At 58.8% G+C, this 18,650-nt stretch overlaps 1 protein-coding gene across 3 annotated transcripts in view; it reads right to left on the bottom strand.

The window, feature by feature from the left end:
• ESPN (espin) overlaps nucleotides 1–18,115 on the bottom strand; it is a 36,707-nt gene extending 18,592 nt beyond the window's left edge. For all 3 annotated transcript variants that reach the window (XM_030805445.1, XM_030805446.1, XM_030805447.1), the window contains exons 1-5: nucleotides 17,642–18,115; nucleotides 14,458–14,651; nucleotides 2,121–2,307; nucleotides 1,759–1,941; nucleotides 1,498–1,629 (exon numbers count right to left, since the gene is read on the bottom strand). In XM_030805445.1, coding sequence (XP_030661305.1) covers nucleotides 1,498–1,629; nucleotides 1,759–1,941; nucleotides 2,121–2,307; nucleotides 14,458–14,651; nucleotides 17,642–17,935 — 990 coding nt within the window. In that variant the 5' untranslated portion in view covers nucleotides 17,936–18,115. The remainder of the gene's footprint in view (nucleotides 1–1,497; nucleotides 1,630–1,758; nucleotides 1,942–2,120; nucleotides 2,308–14,457; nucleotides 14,652–17,641) is intronic.
• Between the last annotated feature and the right edge of the window lie 535 nt (nucleotides 18,116–18,650).

The raw sequence follows: 18,650 nt of genomic DNA, 5'->3' as shown, positions 1-18,650 counted from the left end.
TGCAGTGGCGCGATCTTGGCTTACTGCAACCTCCGTCTCCTGGGTTCAAGCGATTCTCCTGCCTCAGCCTCCCGAGTAGCTGGGACTACAGGCGTGTGCTACCACACCTGGCTAAATTTTTTTTGTATTTTTAGTAGAGACGGGGTTTCACCATGTTGGCCAGGATGGTCTCGATCTACTGACCTCGTAATCTGTCCACCTTTGCCTCCCAAAGTGCTGGGATTACAGGCATGAGCCACCGCGCCTGGCCTGAGCCACCGCACCCGGCCAACTATTTTTTTAATGTACTGTGAATAGTAACTGAGATTACACCTTTAAGGCACTCGGCAGGATACCTGCCTAAGTCAGAATCCAATGAATAGTGTTTGCTGTCCTATGACCGCTAGCAGCTGCATCCAGAGAGGCCCTCAGGTGCCCTGGGCTCTGGTGCCACCCCTCACGGTCCCTCAACAGAGTCACAGACTCTCTTAACTGAAGGGGACCCATCATTGATGCAGAAATGCCCTTCCCAGTGTCCATCCCAGCTTATATACCCTAGTGACAGAGTGCTCACTACCTGCTGGGCCATTCGTTCTCTTCCAGAGACTCTTTCTTGGGGGGAAGTTCATCCTCAGGCCCGCCTGCAGCCTCTGGCCTCTGGGCCTTGCTGTGTTCTGCAGCCCCCAGAGCCAGGACCATCCCCCTGTGCTGGGAGGGAGGGCAGATGGACAGACAGTGCTCAGGGCACAGACCATCTGCCTTCTTCCCTCCGGGCCTCATTTCACAGCCCCTCCATGGCCAGGCTGCCCCATGGAGTTGGTCCACATCATTTTGGGGTTGGCTGCGAGGCCCACTCTCTTCCCTGCCTATTGCCTCAAAGCAGGCATTGTACCAGATGGTGCAGAGCCCTGCACTTGGAGACATCCACAGCTGAGTTCAAGTCCCAGTGGGTCTTGAACTGGGACTTCATGGCTGTCTCACCATAATAACATAATTTAAAAAGAGTAGCATGGGTTTCCAGTTATGACCCAGCCATGAAGTCAGCAAATGTATGGTGCAGGGCTGAGAGGTGGCTCCTGGCCAGGCCATCAAGGTAGGTTCTACACTCTACCACTTACTGGTGATGCGATCTTGGTGCCCCACAGACTCACTTTATCCATATGTTGAACGGGACACTTAAACTCTTTTCTGCAGAGGGTGGCTGTGAGTTATACCCAAGCTAATGTCTATGGGTAGGTGAATGAGCCTGCCTGTTCCCAGTGGGCCCTGTCTTGTGATTTCTCCAGCCTTACGCCTTGGGGTGACTCTGTTCTTCCCTGTCCTCTTTCCGTTAACCTTTGTGCCTCTACTCCCTCAGTCCCCAGTAGGCAGTGCTTCTGGGCTGAGAGGTCGTGTGGGGTAGCGGGCTTCACGTCCCTGAACCTCAGCTTCCTCCTTGGTAAAAGGGGTGACGACACCCACCACTGGGGTGGAGGGGCGAGAAAAGAGAATGCGACAGGAGCAGCGCAGGGATCGTACCAGGTTCTCCACCGTGCGCAGGTAGCGGGTGCAGTGGCTGTGGCCGTTGAAGTCCGACAGGTCGGCGGCCGTGTACCCGTCGCGGTCGCGGACGTCCAGCTCCGCGCCGTTCACTACCAGGATCTGGCAGCACTGCGGGGGCAGGCAGTGAGGAGGACCCGGCCGCGGCCGCGAGCTGGGACCCCCGCGCCCAGGCAGGGCCGTGCCGAGAGCACGGTGCCAGCAGAGGGCGCGCGCCCCCACCCCGGGCCCCGCGCTGACCTCTAGCTCCCCGTTCTCGGCGGCGTCGTGCAGCGGGGTCCCGCCCCACAGGTCAGCCGAGATCTCCCCGCCGTGCAGCAGCAGCCAGCTGAGCACCTTGGTGTGGCCGCGGCTCGCCGCGAAGTGCATGGCGGTGGCGCCGTCTTTGTCCTGCTCGGACAGGCTCACGTCGGTGCAGCTCACCTGGGCGGGAGGGGCGGGGAGAGAGGGGCGGGGGCTGGGCGCCAGGCCCCTGCAGGCCCCACCCCATGAACCTCCTAGCCCCCGGTCCCCCGCCCCACCCCTGATGGCCCCGCTCCCTCCACTCCCCGCCTGCCGGCTCCGCCCCGCCTCCCCTCCCCCCGCCCGGGCCCGGAGCTCACCAACCACACGATGACCGGGCTGTGGCCCATCTGCGCCGCGGCGTGCAGCGGGGTCATGCCGTCGTGGGCGCGCGCGTGCGGGTCTGCGCCGCATTCCTGCACCAGGTACTGCGTCACCTCCAGGTGGCCCTCCTGGCACGCCAGGTACAGGGGCGTGGCACCGTTCTTGGTTTGGGCATTCACTCCCCTGCGGAGACACAGCGCTCACCGTGGGCTTTCAGCGCCTCACCTCCTCCGAGGCCTCCGTACCCGTCCCCCGTCCCCTCCCGGGGAGCCCTGGACAGCAGGGAGAGTGGGTGGGAGAGGGCCCTGTCACCGGCCCGCTGCCGCCCCGGGGGCTCCCCCTGGACTGAGTCCTGAGCCACCCTCCCTCAGAGGCCCCTGAGGGCGTCCCACCCAGCACTGCCCTGCCCTCAGTCCTACTTTTTTTTTTTTTTTTTTTTTTTTGAGAAGAAGTCTAGCTCTGTTGCCCAGGCTGGAGTGCAGTGGCTCGATCTTGGCTCACTGCAACCTCTGCCTCCCAGGTTCAAGCGATTCTTCTGCCTCAGCCTCCTGAGTAGCTGGGATTACAGGCATGCGCCACCCACGGCCCGCTAATTTTTTGTATTTTTAGTAGAGACGGGGTTTCACCATGTTGACCAGGCTGTTCTCGAACTCCTGACCTCGTGATCTGCCCATTTCAACCTTCCAAAGTGCTGGGATTACAGAGCCACCACGCCCAGCCTCAGTCCCACTTTTTAACTGAGGTCTACAAAGATGTGGTGAGCTGGCCTCTCCTCCCCTCTCACCCACTGTCACCATGAGTCCCCACACCTGCTGTGTCTGACCTCTATCCCTTTCATCGTGTGCCCCCTCCATCTGGAATGTCCTTCCATCCTCCTCCCTCTTGAAGACTCAGTACCCATCCCTCCTCCATGAGGGCCATTGTGATTTATTTCCCCCTTGCTGGCCTCCGCCCCACACTGCCCAGGGCCACTTGAGCATGACCTGTCATGCTTGGTTGACCATAACTGATTTTGACCTTTGCCTCCCCCAAAAGACTCAGTTCCCAGAGGGCAGGGTGGTAAGGGTTGCCAGACAAAATGCAGTTCACACAATTCAATCTGAATTTCGGATAAACAGATAATGCTTTAGTATTCTATATCCCAAATATTGCATGGGACATACTTATACTAAAATACAGCTTGTTTATCTGAGATTCAAAGCTAGTCAAATGTCCTGGGTTTTGTTGTTGCTGTTTTTGTTAATCTGGCAGCCCTCGGGATGTCCACTATGTACTGAATGCTTCTGCTGTGTTAGCTCTGGGCTGTGGCACTAGCAAGCAGGTTCTTCTTTTTTTATTTTTATTTTTGAGATGGAGTCTTGCTCTGTCATCCAGGCTGGAATGCAATGGCACAATCTCAGCTCACTGCAACCTCTGCCTCCTGGGTTTAAGCCATTCTCCTGCCTCCCCTCCCAAGCAGCTGGGACTACAGGCATGTGCCACCACGCCTGGCTAATTTTTGTATTTTTAATAGAAACCCAGTTTCGCCGTCTTGGCCAGGCTGGTCTCGAACTCCTGAGCTCAAGTGATCTGCCTGTGTCGGCCTCCCAAAGTGGTGGGATTACAGGTGTGAGCCACCGCGCCCAGCCATCAACTATTACTGTGACCATCAACTGAGATTACACCGGTAAGGCACCTAGCAGGGGACCTGCCAGAATCAGAATTCAATCAATGGTGCAGCTGCAGCTGAGGAGGCTCACAGGTGGGGCTGGGACTCTGTGCCATCACCCATAGTCCCACAACAGAGGCACAGACTCAGCTCTCTCCTCAGTCACACAGCTGGTAAGTGGCATTTGAACACCCATCTGTCTGTGCATGCAGGGCCTGGCCGGCAATATGGGCATGCAAGAAGTGAAGAGCTGGAATGTGTCTCAGGGGCTTCTCCTAGGGCCTAGCTTTCGGCTGTTACTGTCCCTTATCCTTGCTCTCCCAGCCCAGAGGGGGCCTTTGAGTTGTGCCACAGTCTTGCTTCTTGTCTTTGTGTTCCCAAACCCATCCATGAAATGGGGGCAACAGTTGTCATCCTGACCTTGTGCGGAGTGCCTGAGAAGTGCTTGCAGAGCCCTGAGCACAGGCCTGGTGCCTGGCGCACAGCCACTGCTGAACTTTAGGATCCTTCCCTGTGCCTGGGAGGACCAGCCACCAGGAGGGTCTATGGCTGGCCTGGTGTGTCCAGGTGAACAGCCAGGGTGCAGTTACCATCAAAGGACACTAGGTGGAGCCACAACCTACCCCCAGACCCAGGAGAAGCTCCAGGTTGGGGGCCGAGACCTTCTGGGTTCCAATTCACCTTTTGTGCCTAGGAGGCCAATGCTTCACAGGACTTCACATCCTGCCCATCTACCTCCCCCAGTCTTTCACCCCCTAGATCAACCACATGCTCCACCCTGCATTCATCCGTTGCTCACCCATCCAACTGCCCATCCACTTGTTGCCTGCCCATCAACGTGCACCAGGCTACCCCCCTTTGCCCATCCGTCTTCTTGTTCCCAACACGACTTAGCCCCTCTTCTGACCCCTGTCACGTGTGCCCTCTTCCTCCCTCTCACACACATCCTGACACCCTCCCAGCTGGCATCTCCCTGTCCCTAAAGCCCTGGTTCTCTGTCCACTTCCTTGACTCCTGAGACCCCAAGGCTGTCTACAGCCCCCATGGACCTCCACTCACTGATTTCTCCTCCTTCCCCACTCCCTAGACACAGGGCTGCCATTTGCTGGGGCTGATGCTGAGCCTGGCACTTCACGATGGTGCGGGGAGCAGGCACCATGCCTGGTGATCCAGAGGGGGTCCTGTCGACACAGATAAGAGAGACAGAAGACCCAGCTACGTATCTATCTTCAGAAACATGCTGGCTCGTGGCTGCCAGCCTCCACACCTCAGTGCCAGCGTCACCCCCACGCACACTCACATGCTGGTGCATCAGGAACAGGCTGTTTAATATTTCATGACCGACACTCAGCGGCCTAAATTATTCACCCCGTAACCAAGGCACAGCGAGTGCCGGGGTCTTGGGGATCGGGGGCTGGTGGGGGCCCACTGGGTTCTTTCTGGAGAGGCCCACGGGGGTGTGCACAGCTGGGAGGGGGGCCAGACCTGCGGTGAGCTCTGCTCTCCCAGCACCCCCCACTTGGCAGAGATCCATGACCCAGGGGTGCCCAGCCAGCCAGAGAAGGTCTGAGAAGCTGGCACCAAGCAGGATCTGAGCAGCAGGGGGCAGTGGTACCCACAGCCTCCTGCAGGGCCGCTGGCTGGCACTCCCAGCCCAAGTTCCTGGCACAGAATGAGCCCTCAGTAAGTGCTGGAGCTCATCACCATTCTTATTAGTATTTCACCATCTGCACTCATGTGCCCCATTATGGAGTCAGAGCCTCCAGCTTGGAATACCCCAGAATATGGGGCAGATAGGCTGATGGACTGGGTGGGAGGGGGTCCTGGCTCAACATCCCCTTCCACCTTGGCCTGAGGACAAGAACAACAATGGGCACTCTCACAGTCACTGGGGAGTATTACAAATATATGGATGAGCATAAGGACCAAAATGAAATTCCCATCACACATCTGGAATCCAAGCACCTTGGGAGGCCAAAGCAGGAGGACTGCCTGAGCCTAGGAGTTCGAGACCAGCCTGGGCAACACAGAGAGACCCCCGTCTCTACAAACAATACAAAAATGAGCCAGGTGTGTTGGTGCACACCTGTAGTCCCAGCCACTCAGGAGGCTGAGGAGGGAGGATCACTAAAGTCCAGGAAGTTGAGGCTGCAGGGAACTATGATCACACCACTGCACTCCAGCCTGGGTGTCAGAGCAAGATCCTGTCTCTAAAATAAATAAATAAATAAATAAGAAAATAAACAAAATTCCCATCACTGGAGAGAAGAATTAATAAAAGTAATAATAGTAAATAATAATAATAGTGATAGCAGCCACCATTTACTGAATGATTACTCTGTCTCAACTACTGTGATGAGTACAACACACACGTTCTCTCAGCTGGTCCTTGTAACAACCCCACAGGACAGGTGTTAGCATTGTTCTCCTGGTACAGATGAGGAAACTGAGGCACAGAGAGCTAAGATCACTCTGTGAGAAAGGCAGAGCCCCGATCTGAGGCTGCGTCTGATGCAGAGCCTGCTTCTGACTCCAAATGTGCCATGTCTACACCCCTTCTGCTCTTGGTCGGTCTGTCCCTCTGCCTCCCTCCCTCCCTCCCACCGCACAGGCCACTGCCCTTCCCCGCAGACCTCACTGCTGGGAACTCAGGAACACTCTTTGCCAGCTGCTGGGGCACAGCCCCGCAGGAGGACCCGCAGGGAGGGCCCCGGCTTCGCTATAAGGAGGACCTGGCTCGAGTCCCGTGCCTTTGAGCTGTGCCACAGTCTTGCTTCTTGTCTCTGTGTTCCCAAACCCATCCATGAAATGGGGGCAACAGTTGTCATCCTGACCTTGTGCGGAGTGCCTGAGAAGTGCTTGCAGAGCGCTGAGCACAGGCCTGGTGCCTGGCGCACAGCCACTGCTGAACTTTAGGATCCTTCCCTGTGCCTGGGAGGACCAGCCACCCCGAGGGTCTATGGCTGGCCTGGCGTGTCCAGGTCCTGCCAAGTACGGGCCAGGCTGGGCATCATTTCTGCTGTGGGGAACACTACCTAGAGGGGAGAGGATGGGTCTTGGGGGAGACCTCTGACTCCCAGACCCCTGCCAGCTCTAGCCCTGACCACAGTGACAGCTGCAGAAAAGTGCTCCCAGACCAAGCCCTTGCCCTTTGCCCTGGCTTTGACCCAAACCCTCTTTGTAGGTCAGAGGCTCCCTGGCGATGATCATATAAATCATGATTTGTTTTCTTTCTCCTGGGAACAAAGATGCTATGGATGAACTGTAACTATTCATCGAGTCACCTCTGATTACACAAAAGAAACATGGGTCGCCCGTGTGGGCTGTGGGAATCTCCGGCGGAGACTGTTGCCAGCTGACTGCCAGCACCGCCGCAGGGAGTGAGCTGCCCATGGAGCCAGACTCGGGCTGAAGGATGATTCCCGCGGCCCTCCCCACTGCCAGCAATGCCTCCCCAGAGGGAGGCCAGGAAGAGGCTGTCCCTCCGAGGATAAGTCCAGTTGCGGCCTTGACTGCTTTGAATTGAAATTCACGGAGGCTTTGGTGGCTCTATGGCTCTTGGTGTCCTCCAGTCAAACTTCCTGGCCTATGTTAAAAGATTCCCAAGTAGGCCTGGCCCAGGGAAGAAATGCAGCCCTGATTTGAGAAAGGTTCTACACCTCAGCCCATCAGCTAGCATGGAATAGTTCCAGAAGCCTACAGTTGCCTGCAACTCTCCCAGCCTCCCAGGTCTTCCTCCTGGCCCATAATTAGGCCAAATTTGACCCCACCTGAGGCCTCTGCACGTCCCCACATCACTGCCAGTTCCATCACAGCAGGGCTGCGAGGCCGACCCTCTTTTCATTAGGGTCTCAGCTCTCCTCTCCTCAAAGACGCCTGGCTTCCCTGACCCCTCAACTTAAAGAACCATCCCCATCACTTCCTACCAAACTGCTCATTTCACTATATAGCACTTGTCACTCCTGAATTATCTTGTTCTCCTATTCCTCAGACCCATACACACGTGGATAGAAGAATGTGTGGCTGACGTGATGACAGGCCGGGCAGTTGGGTGCACCCAGTTGCTGTTTGTCGAATGAATAAATATGAGAAGGGACATTCAGGCCAGGAGTAGGGGATGTCTCCTCACTCATGGCCTCAGCCTGGCAGGGCAGGTTAGGTCCACTTGCCAGATAGCCTCAGGAATGCCCAGAGGGGAGTTTTGTCTAGGGCCACATGCAATGAGCTGTAGGCAGAGTGGACAAGTCCCTGGGATTCCATACCCACTCATTCAGCAGACGTTTACTGGAGTCAGGCTCTGGGCATACAGAGCCGGGAAGACAAAGCCCCTGGCCTCATTAGTCAGGGACAGACGGGATGAAAACACACATCTGTCTGTGTGATGCAGGGCCTGGCTGGAAATCTGGGCATGCAGGGAGTGAAGAGACGGAATGTGTCTCAGGGGCTTCTCCTAGGGGTTAGCTTTCGGCTGTCATGCAGGATGCACACAGAATGCAAAGCCAGGCAACCATAGGGCAGCTGGGAGGCCAGGCGCAGTGGCTCATGCCTGTAATCCCAGCACTTTGGGAGGCCAAGGCGGGCGGATCACCTGAGTTCAGGAGTTCAAGACCAGCCTGGCCAACATGGTGAAACCCCATCTCTACTAATAATACAAAAATTAGCCGGGTGTGGTGCCATATGTACCTATAATCCCGGCTACTCGGGAGGCTAAGGCAGGAGAATCACCTGAACCTGGGAGGTGGAGGTTGCAGTGAGCCGCACCATTGCACTCCAGCCTGGGCGATAGAGCAAGACTCAAGTCTCAAAGAAAAAGTGCGGCAGGGAATAAGGCCAGCGGGAGAGTGAGTGGGCATCGTGGGCGCGGGTGACAATTTCAGCGAGGCTCAGGGTTGGCCTTGCTGAGGTGAGGTCTGGGCAAAGACTTGGAGGAAGGCAGGGAGCAGGCGGGGATCTCTGATCCCTGCAGAGGGATCAGCCTCTGGGAAGGCAGGGGCGCTGGCCTGTTAGATGGGACCACAGCCCGGAGGAGGGACGGCCTCTAGGCCATTGTAAGGAAGTGAGCAGCCTTCCCTGTCAGTGGCCAGAAGCCTGTGATGGGACTTGCTCTTTTTTTTTTTTTTTTTTTGAATTGGAGTCTTGCTCTGTTGCCCAGGCTGGAATGCAGTGGCGCAATCTCAGCTCACTGCAACCACTGCCTCCTGGGTTCAAGTGATTCTCATGCCTCAGCCTCTCAAGTAGCTGGGACTACAGGCGGAAGCCACCACACCTGGCTAACTTTTTATCCCCCTGAGATGGAGTCTTGCTCTGTCGCCCAGGCTGGAGTGCAGTTGCGTGATCTTGGTTCACTGCAACCTCCGTCTTCCGGGTTCAAGCAATTCTACTGCCTCAGCCTCCTGAGTAGCCGGGATTACAGACACCCACCACCATGCCCGGCTAATTTTTGTATTTTTTAGTAGAGATGGGGTTTCACCATGTTGGCCAGGCTGGTCTCAAATTCCTGACCTCGTGATCCGCCCGCCTCAGCTTCCCAAAGTGCTGGGCTTACAGGCATGAGCCACTGCACCAGACCAGGACTTGCATTGTCTTTTCTTTTTCTTTTTCTTTCTTTTTTTTTTTTTTTTTGAGATGGAGTCTCACTCTGTTGCCCAGGCTGGAGTGCAGTGGTGCGATCTTGGCTCACTGCAACCTCCGCCTCCCGGGTTCCAGCAATTCTCCTGCCTCAGCCTCCCGAGTAGCTGGGACTACAGGCACGTGCCACCACACCCGGCTAATTTTTGTATTTTTTAGTAGAGACGGGGTTTCTCCATGTTGGCCAGGCTGGTCTCGAACTCCTGACCTCGTGTTCCACCCGCCTCAGCCTCCCAAAGTGCTGCGATTACAGCTGTAAGCCACTGCACCCAGCAGGACTTGTGTTTTCAAAGGCTGCGGGTGGACATGGACGGGTGAAGGCCAGGGCCTTTCAGGCTTACTGGGGACTTCCCCTTTTCTGTTCTGGAGTGCACAGCCTCACAGAGCCTGGCTGCTCCCATGGCCCAGCTGAGCCCAAGGGGTTCAGGTAGCCCCCACGTGAGGCAGAAAGGGGGTTTCTCAGAAGCCCTGAGACACCCCAGCAGCGTGCTGCTTACAGAGCCCCAGGGCCCAAGGCTCAGCTCTCCCCCTTAGAAGGGTAGGGCAGGGGCACTAGGCCCGGTTAGGCCACAGCTGGGACGAGGAGCTGCTGGTGGAGACACGAGATGGTCTCGGGCTGTGAGGGGCTTCTCCGGACTCCACCAGGCCCCTCCTTTCCCAGAGCCTCCACGTGGGTCAGGGGGTCAAGGACGGCAGCCACCTCCTCAGTGCAGACACAGGCCCCGCCCCGACGCCCTGCTATCAGGTGAACTGACAGACACCAAGGGTAGACCTGGGGCTGGTGATTAAAAAGGAATGAGCCCCCACAGCCTGTGGCAGAATCAGGGGCCTAGTGGGAAAGGGACCACCCCAGGCAGAGCCTCCAGCCTTCTAAGGGGGAGAGTTGAGCCCTGGGCCCTGGGGCTCTCTAAGCTGAGAGCTGCTGGGGCTTCCCAAGAAACTCCCTTTCTGTCCCAGGTGGGGGCTGCCTGAACCCCTGGCTGTGGGAGCAGCCAGGCTCCGTGAAGCTTTGCACAAAGGAAGGGAAAAGGGGAAGTCTCCAGTGGACTCGAAAGGCCCTGAGTGATTAGGACCTGGACCAGGAGTGGGAGAGAGACCCAGAGAGGAGGTACAGCCTGCTCAAGGCCACACAGCAAGCCAGTGGTGACCACAGCTGGTGAATCAGCCTCTCTAAAACACCATTTCTGTACCTGTCATCTCCACGAGGCAGGGAAGCTTATCTGGTTCACCAGCGTATCACTGGCATTTAGAATATTGCCTGGCACATAGAAGATGCTCAATAAACATTAGTTGAATGAGTCCATCTGTAAAATGGGCTGATTACATAGCTACTGCTCGGGGTGGTTGTGTGGCTCAGATGACATTGGGTGGTGCCAGACCCCTAGAAGATACTCAGCACCAGGTTCTTTTTCTTTTCTTTCTTTTCTTTCTTTTCTTTCCTTCCTTTCTTCCTTTCTTTTGTTCGTTCCTCTTTTTTTTTTTCTTTGACAGAATCTTGCTCTGTTGCCCAGGCTGGAATGTAATAGCATGATCTGGGCTCACTGCAACCTCCGCCTCCCTGGTTCAAGTGATTCTCCTGCCTCAGCCTCCCAAGTAGCTGGGATTACAGGCATATGCCACCTGTACAGGCATAGCCTGGCCACATGCTCAGCTAATTTTTGTATTTTTGGTAGAGATGGGTTTTCATCATGTTGGTCAGGCTGGTCTTGAACTCTTGACCTCAGGTGATCCACCTGGCTCGGCCTCCCAAAGTGCTGGGATTACAGGCATGAGCCACCGTACCCAGCCCCAGGTACTTTCCAATCCCCTTCCAGTCTAGTCTGGTCGGGGGTAGGGGAGGCTTTCGGGGAAGGAGGCACCTGCTGAAGTTGATAAAATCTCTGGGCTAACTGGTTTTCCAGCTTGCTGTGACTGGCAGCACCCATGAGCCCAGGGGAAGAGCCTGGAGCCTCCTCACTCCCCAGCCTGGAAGCTCAAGCCTCAGGGTCCCAGCTGATCCCCGGCTCCCCGACCCCCACAGCCCTGCCCAGCTGCTCAGGCCCTGGGGCAGCCAGAAGCAGGTGTGAGGGAGGCAGAGTGAGCTCCTGGGCTCCAGGACCCTCCTGGGAGGGTGGCCACCAGCCTTGGGGCCACCTGCTCTTCACCCCTCCTCACTCTGCCCTGATTGGGGGTCTGGACCCCTTGTTCCCCTCCATCAGCCACAGGAGCTCCTGCCAGGAGGGCCAACCCTCCCAACTCAATCTCCCTGAGACCCAGGGCCTGGGACTTGCCCAGCCCAGCTCCTGCCAGCCCCATGCCTCCCACCTGAGAGATCCCTTTTCTTTTTCTTTTTTTTTTTTTTTTTTTTGCCCCCTTGAGACAGAGTTTCACTCTTGTTGCCCAGGCTGGAGTGCAATGGCACGATCTTGGCCCACTGCAACCTCCATCTGCCGGGTTCAAGTGATTCTCCTGCCTCAGCCTCCTGAGTAGCTGGAATTACAGGCAAGCGCCACCACGCCCGGCTAGTTTTGTATGAGAGATCCCTTTTCTACAAGGGCTCAGAGGGAGGGTCCCACGTGGCAGCAGCCCCTGAGGTCACTGTGACAAGTCCTCTGCTTCTAGGGAGACTTGGCCCCATGAACTGGATAGACGGGGAGGTGTGGGGGACGTGCAAGACATTCCTGCAATCTCAAGCGCTTTCTATTATAACACCCCAAGGTGTAGCCCTGGAATTAGCTGAGCTTCCCCAAGGCTGTCCAGCCTTCCAGCTCCTCTGCAGCGTGTCACTTCCATGTCCCGTGGCCACCCACAGCCTCCCTAGGCAGGATTGAGTTTCCCACCAGCAGGTCTGGGAGCCCTTCCTCCCTCAGCACTCACCCATGCGCCAGTGAGAGAGCTGAGCCTTGTGAATAATTCACAGCGATTCACAGCAGGCCCCAGAGGCTCACAAGAGCATGAAGCTGGGCCACCTGGGTCCCCTGATTGGGCCCTGTGGCCTGGGGCAGCTCAAGCCTCTGCCCTCCCCAGCTCCCAGCCCTCATATCCACAGCCTCGGTGAGCAGGAATCCCTACCCCCAAGGTAGGAGGTTAAGTGGGTACCCCAGCCCCCAACCCCAATTCCCAGCTGCCCCTCCTGCATGAGCCCAGCTTGGCAACCACACAAAGACACCTTCTTATCAGTCGAGTCACACACTGCTGTGGGGAATGGAGCCCAAGCCCTCTGTCCACCTCCCTGAGATTCATGGTGACTCCTGGGGGGATGGCAGCTCATCAGTCCAGGCCATCTGGCCACTGAGTCGGCACCAGTACCCAATCACACACAGCACCTGGCATGGCCTGGGAGGGGGTCAGGGTCCCCCAGCCCCGGAGCCCTGGAGGGCGTTCCACAGCACAGCCAGTCTTCCTAGCACCTGGGATCCAGCCCACGGAGGGATCATGGCTTCTCAGTGAGGAAGGCTCAGGGGCTGGCGGTCCCCACCAGCACTTGGCAGAAGGCGGGCTCAGCATCTTCCAGTTCACACTTGGGCCATATTGGTTGCGCCATCAGGGGCACCTGCCCCTCTCAAGACCTGTCCTTCTCCTCTGCTTGAAGTGAGGGGGTGGGACAGGTGCATCAGAATCACCGCCGTGAGGATGGGGACATGTCCCAGGTGTGGCTCCCAGGCCCCAACCTGGAGAGTCTAACTCAGGAATCTGGGACAGCCTCCAAGAGGTGCTGACAGGAGCCAGTTGGAACCCTCTACTCAAGGGTCCCTGGGGCCCTCCTAGTCTAAATCCCACTGACTTTGACATGATCCAAACCCTAGTTTGTTTGGAAGCAGCGAATTCATACCAAAGCAGCCACCAAGAAGGACTGGCAGGCCTGGTTGTGAAGCGCCCCCTCCTCAGGGTACCACCTGTTGGGTCTCCCACTAACCAAACCAGAGAGCCCCTTCTTAGCAAGGATGGAACCAGGCCCAGCTCCCCTGTCCTGGGCCGAGGGGACCACTGGAGCCCGGCCTGGTGGGTCCTAGGGCCACCCTACATCCACGCCAGTGTGCCTGGGCCCAAGAGGCTGCAGCTCTGGCCACCTTGCCACATGGCCATATGGCCAGAACTGGCCTCCAGCTTGCTCCCTGGTGGCCAGGAGCCCTGCAGGCACACCCAGAAACTAACCAGTGGTGGGGGACAGGCCAGACCCTCTCACCTCGTAGCTGCTCTCATACTGAGACTGGGTCCACATTCACATTTACATCTCAGGCTCCCACTTAGACTAACGAGGGTCACCCATCAGAGCACCCCACTCCCCGCTCAGACCCGTGTGGCATCTGACACCCTACCCTCTCAGACAAGGCCTGGGCAGCTTTCCCCAGGATCCCTGCCTCCCCAGGTGCACCTAAGACCTGAGTCCCTCCCTCCCTCCCCAAGACTCACACATGCCCCCTGCTCTGTACGACCCCCAACCCCACCCGGGGGAGCTCCCAGCCCACTCCCCAGGAGGTTTGGGATCCCCCTGCTTCCCTTGATAGTGGGAACGGGCTGAGGGGCCACAGGAGATAACGAGTTGCTCTCTGGATGGCCTCCAGCCAGGGGCTCTGGGGCCAGGAGGTGGGGTGGGGGTCTGGGAGGGGCCTTTCTCCCTTAACTGCTTGGTAACTGATGGGGTTCCCTTTGTGCCTGTTTGACTAGGGCCTAGGAGGCGCTCCTGCCCTTGCTGCCCCCGACTCCATCCTGAACGGTCTTGCAAATGAGCACAGCCTGAGCCAGACAGAGCCCCTGCGGCGGAAGCAGCCCAAGGGGAACAGGTGACTTTGGCCTGTGTGCCCAGCCTCCCAGGTCCAGCTGCATGCGGCCGGACAGCTGAGGATGCTGGGAGCACCTGCTTGCAGGGCTCTGGGGGCAGCCCCAGAAGGGGTTTTCCAGGAGGGGAATATTTCATGTTGAGTGGGAGCCATTTCTCTGGCCTGGCCCTCTGGCCCCAGGATGGCCACTGGAGGGATCATTGCCCTGGAGTGCCAGAGAGGCGTGGAAAATCCCAGGCATCCCCCAAAGCCCTGGCCCAGCCCACCCAGAGGACCCCTTAAGAGGGGTGATCTTACTCAGGGTAGTGCCCGACGAGAAGCCTCAGGGAGGGGAAGTCTCCTTTGGCGGCAGCGTAGTGGATAGGCAGGGTGCCCATGTCTGTGGCCGCGGTGGGGTCCCCACCGCCATGATGCAAGAGCCAGTTCACCACCTCGGGGTGGCCGAAGCGGGCAGCCAGATGCAAGACTGTGGCACCAGAATTGTCTTTGTCCTGTGGAGGAGAACCGGTTCAAGTCCTAAAGCCTGTTGCTGCCCTGCCCCTGGCTTGGGCCACTCCCGGACTCCCACAGGCCTGGAAGGTAGCTCTGTGCTCTGTCTTCCCTGGAGGCATTGGCCAGGCCTCACTCAGCAATGGTTTTTAGGGTCAAGCAGATCCTGGGTTTGAGTCCTGCTTCTGTCCTTGGGCAACAAATTGGCCCTCTCTGAACCGTAGCCAATAGGCAGCAAGCACCATGCAGGGCTTTCAGAGGCTGCAGGTCCTGACTGCGAGCTGCCTACACGACAGGCACCTGGTTGTCATGGCAGGAGACTGGCTCCAGGCCCAGGGCCACAGCCCTGACTCCCAGGGGCTCAGGGAATGCCTGAAGGAGTGACACAGGGTTACTGGGCTGAGCAGGGCCAGGAAGGGGGGTTGTGGGGCTGTATGAAGCTAGCATCAAGATTGGGGGACACCCCCTGCATCCAACACTTGCCCCCGATCTCTCCACCCTTCCTAGGCGTCACGTGGGAACAGAGACGTCCACCTTGGTGCGCCTCCAGCAACCTAACCTCAGTGCAGAAAACTGGCCCCCTCCCCCAGCAGACTCGCCAGTGCCCAGCCACAGGAGCAGCCTGTGTTCTTGCCCCTGTGGAGGTGGAAGTTGCTGGGTACTGGTGGGAGGGTCTGGGGCAGTCAGCCAGGGGTGCTAGGTGCAGGCTAGTGGTGGCCTCTGGGAGGGCTTGGACAAAACTCCCCCCAGGGACCTCAGAGCGGGTGGGGCCAGAGGTCTGGGCCCAGAACTGCTGAATGTGTCATCAGTGCACACCCCATTGTGTGTGTCTGCTGAGAAAGGGGCTGGAGGGGAGTGCTTGTGGGACCTGTGCTGGGAGGAGACTCCCCGGGAACATCTAGACACAGAGGCTGCTGCACTCGGCAGAGTGGGCACTGGCTTGGGAACAGAACAACCTCCCAGCACCAAGCACATAGGATGACAGAGGGGTGGGCAGGGTCTTGGCTGCAGGAGGCAGTGGACACACTTCACTAGGATCAGGGAGTAAAGCCTCTCTGCCCTGCCTTGCCCAGAGAGAGGGCACTGTGGTTACAGACTGGCAGAGGCAGCAGGAGCTGGCAAGAGACCCCAGGCCTCAGGAAGCCAAATCACGGTGGGAAGAGAACTTCTGAGGCTCCTGTGAGACATGCAAGGAAAAGAGAGCACAGAGGGAGCTGGGGGCCCTGGGGCCACTGGTAGGGTCTTCAGGCAGCCTGCAGGGTGGAGGCAATGGCCTGGCAGTCCTGCTAAGGAGGCAGGGAGGAAGATGGGGCAGAGAATGTGATGGCCCATAGGAAGCTGAGGACAACACCGAGGCCCCTCCTGTGTGCTAGAAAGCTGGGAGTGGGGGGGCACCAGAGACTGGTTCAGTCTGTCCCCTCTGAGCCCAAAGGTTGGGGCTAGCTAGCGGGCACCCGGGCAGAACCATGGTGAAATGTGACCTAAGCCCCAGCTCCTGAGAAAGGCGCTCCCTTCCTATTGGCCTTGGGGATTGTGGGTCTGAAGCTCCAGGGGTCCCACTGGCTCTGGGCCTCTAAGTGGTGGAAACTGTAAGGAGAGGGCCACAGGCCTCTGGGCTCTGGCCTGTGCCTGTCTAGGCTGTCCAGCTGTCCAGGCCCCAGGAGCCTCATGTGCGGTGGACCACACCCTAAAGCAGCTTATCTCTCTGGGCTGGGCAAGCCCAAGGATCCAGGTCATCCCCCCCACACTTTCTCCCCCCGCACCCAAGCCTGCCCAGCCCAGAGAGCAGGAGACTTGATAAGCTGGGCCCAAGGCCACCTGCTTCTCCCAGCTCCTCTGCACTGGCCAGGGAGGCTTCTGACCAGGGCTGGACACTGGATCAGGGAGGCATGCCACCACCCAAAAGAGTGGGCATGGGCCACGTGACCAGGAAGCCCTGGTAACAGGGCTCACTGAGAGATACCAGGTGGGCCATCTCCCAGGAAGGGTGGGAAGGGGGGCTTACTATCTGAAGGCAGAAGGTGGGGGTGGCCTGGCCATCTTTGGGGAATAGTAAGCCAGTTTAGAGTTACCCTGACTCCTCCCCTTCCATCTCCAGGTCACCCAGTGGTCTAAGTGAAAAATCAGTTGTGGTCCTCCCTCCCATGGCTGCCCCCACAACCAGAATTTCATCCAAATCCCTAACTTCGGCCTATGATACTCTCTGGCCTGGCCCTGGCAGCTTTTCCCTCCCTCACCCACTCTGCACATGCTGCCTGAGGCTGGCCCTCCGACAGGACAGGAGCCTGCACGCCTCGGGGCTCTGCACTTCTTGTTCCCTGTGCATGGAACTGTCCCACGGCTGCCTGGCTACCTGCTTCTCAGCAGCCAGGACTCCCCTTGGAGGTCACTGCTCAGAGTGACCAGGTGGGGTCTGGAGGCAGCAAGAATCAGCCTGGGTTGGAGAAGCAGCTGACAGCTGGGAGCCTTGACAGCACTGATGTCCTGGGGTCAGCCTGGGTTATGGGGAGACCCCCATTTACCACGGCTCATCACCCTTCCCCCACACCCTGGCTGGGACACCTGAATCTCAGCCTGGGGTAGGCTCTGGGACTTTGCCCAGCCTCCTTTCAGATCCGGTCCTGGAGGACACGGGCGTCTGACTCTGCTGCCCAGGCCTTAAGTCCCACCCACTCCCAGGACTACAGGATCAGTGCTTTGCTTCTCCCGGTACATACTAGTAACCACAAGCTCCACGGAGGCCCCTCCCTTCTGGCTCCCATCACCCAGGTGCGCTTCCAGGGAGCACCCAGGCTCGCCAGGGCATCTGCCCCAGTACTGGCAAGCCAGGGAGCCCATTCACCTGAGGGCCTCTGGAAGGAGCTCCGTGCAGGGTTCAGCTGGGCCAGGAGGTGCCAAACCCCACCCATCCTTGAGCCCCCGGGGGACTCTGGGCCAGGACTCTCTCCTGAGAAGGAAGCCGCAGTGCCCCTGGCGAACCGCGCGGACCCACCTGCACTCTGCAGCCGCCCTGCGACAGCAGCCACTGCAGGCAGGAGAGGTGGCCGGTGGCGGAGGCGTCGTGGGCCGGTGTGGCGCCGTTGCGGGCGCGGGCCGCGGCGGGGAGGGCGGCTTCCTCCACCAGGAAGCGCAGACAGTGCAGCTTCCCGGCGCGGGCCGCGTGGTGCACGGGCAGCGCGTCCAGCGGGTCGCGCAGCGAGGGCCCCAGCAGGCCTGCGGCGTGCAGCGACCTCAGCACGTCCAGCTCGCCCTGCCGCGCCGCCTGCAGCGCCTGCTCCAGGGCCATGGTGCCGCCTGCGGCGCCGCGACTCCGCACTCAGCGCCTTCCCCAGGACGCCATGCACGTGTCCTTGCGGGCCAGAGGAGCCCGCGGTGCGGCCGTCGGGGATCTGCGGGCCGGGAGGCGGAGCGGCTGTGGGCCCGGCCTCTGCTCCGCGCTGCCTGGCGCTCCGTTCCGCCGCGTTCTGGGGCCCCAGCCCGCGGACGCCGGCTTAAGCCTCGGGCCCGCCCCCACCCCGCCCCGCCCCGCCCCTCCCCGCCCCGCAGCCTCGGCCGGAGTTCCCCGCCCGCCCCCGCTGCGCCGCTGGGACACTCGTGCGACTGGGGCAAGGCGCCCAGGGGCTTCTCTCCTAATTTGCCTCACGTAACAGTTGAGACCCCAGAGGGCAGCAAAACTGTGTTCGAATTGGAGAGCCGTCCAGGCACAGACAAATTCATTCATCTGCCCAGTGCCCGCTAACTGCGGTTCTAGGCGCTGGCGACGCAATTCCAGAGGTGATGAGGAGTGATTGTCGGGACCGCGTGGGCGGACAGGGAAAGGTCTCTGAGGAGGTGCCGTGGGGCTGGGTTTGAGTGGCGAGAAGGGTATTCCAGGCGGGGTGGGGAGCACGACGACAACCGCCCTGAGGCAGAAGCAGCCCTACCACGTCCCTGAAGGGCTCTGGGTCGAAATCCCGAGACTGCAAAGAGCCCTGCCTTCCAGGGTCCCTCCAGATCCGAGA

Source organism: Nomascus leucogenys, chromosome 24 (genome assembly GCF_006542625.1).
Source record: "Nomascus leucogenys isolate Asia chromosome 24, Asia_NLE_v1, whole genome shotgun sequence".
Lineage (NCBI taxonomy): Eukaryota > Metazoa > Chordata > Mammalia > Primates > Hylobatidae > Nomascus > Nomascus leucogenys.
The sequence above is the reverse complement of the archived record's forward strand: the minus strand, read 5'-3'. Positions and strand labels throughout refer to the sequence as shown.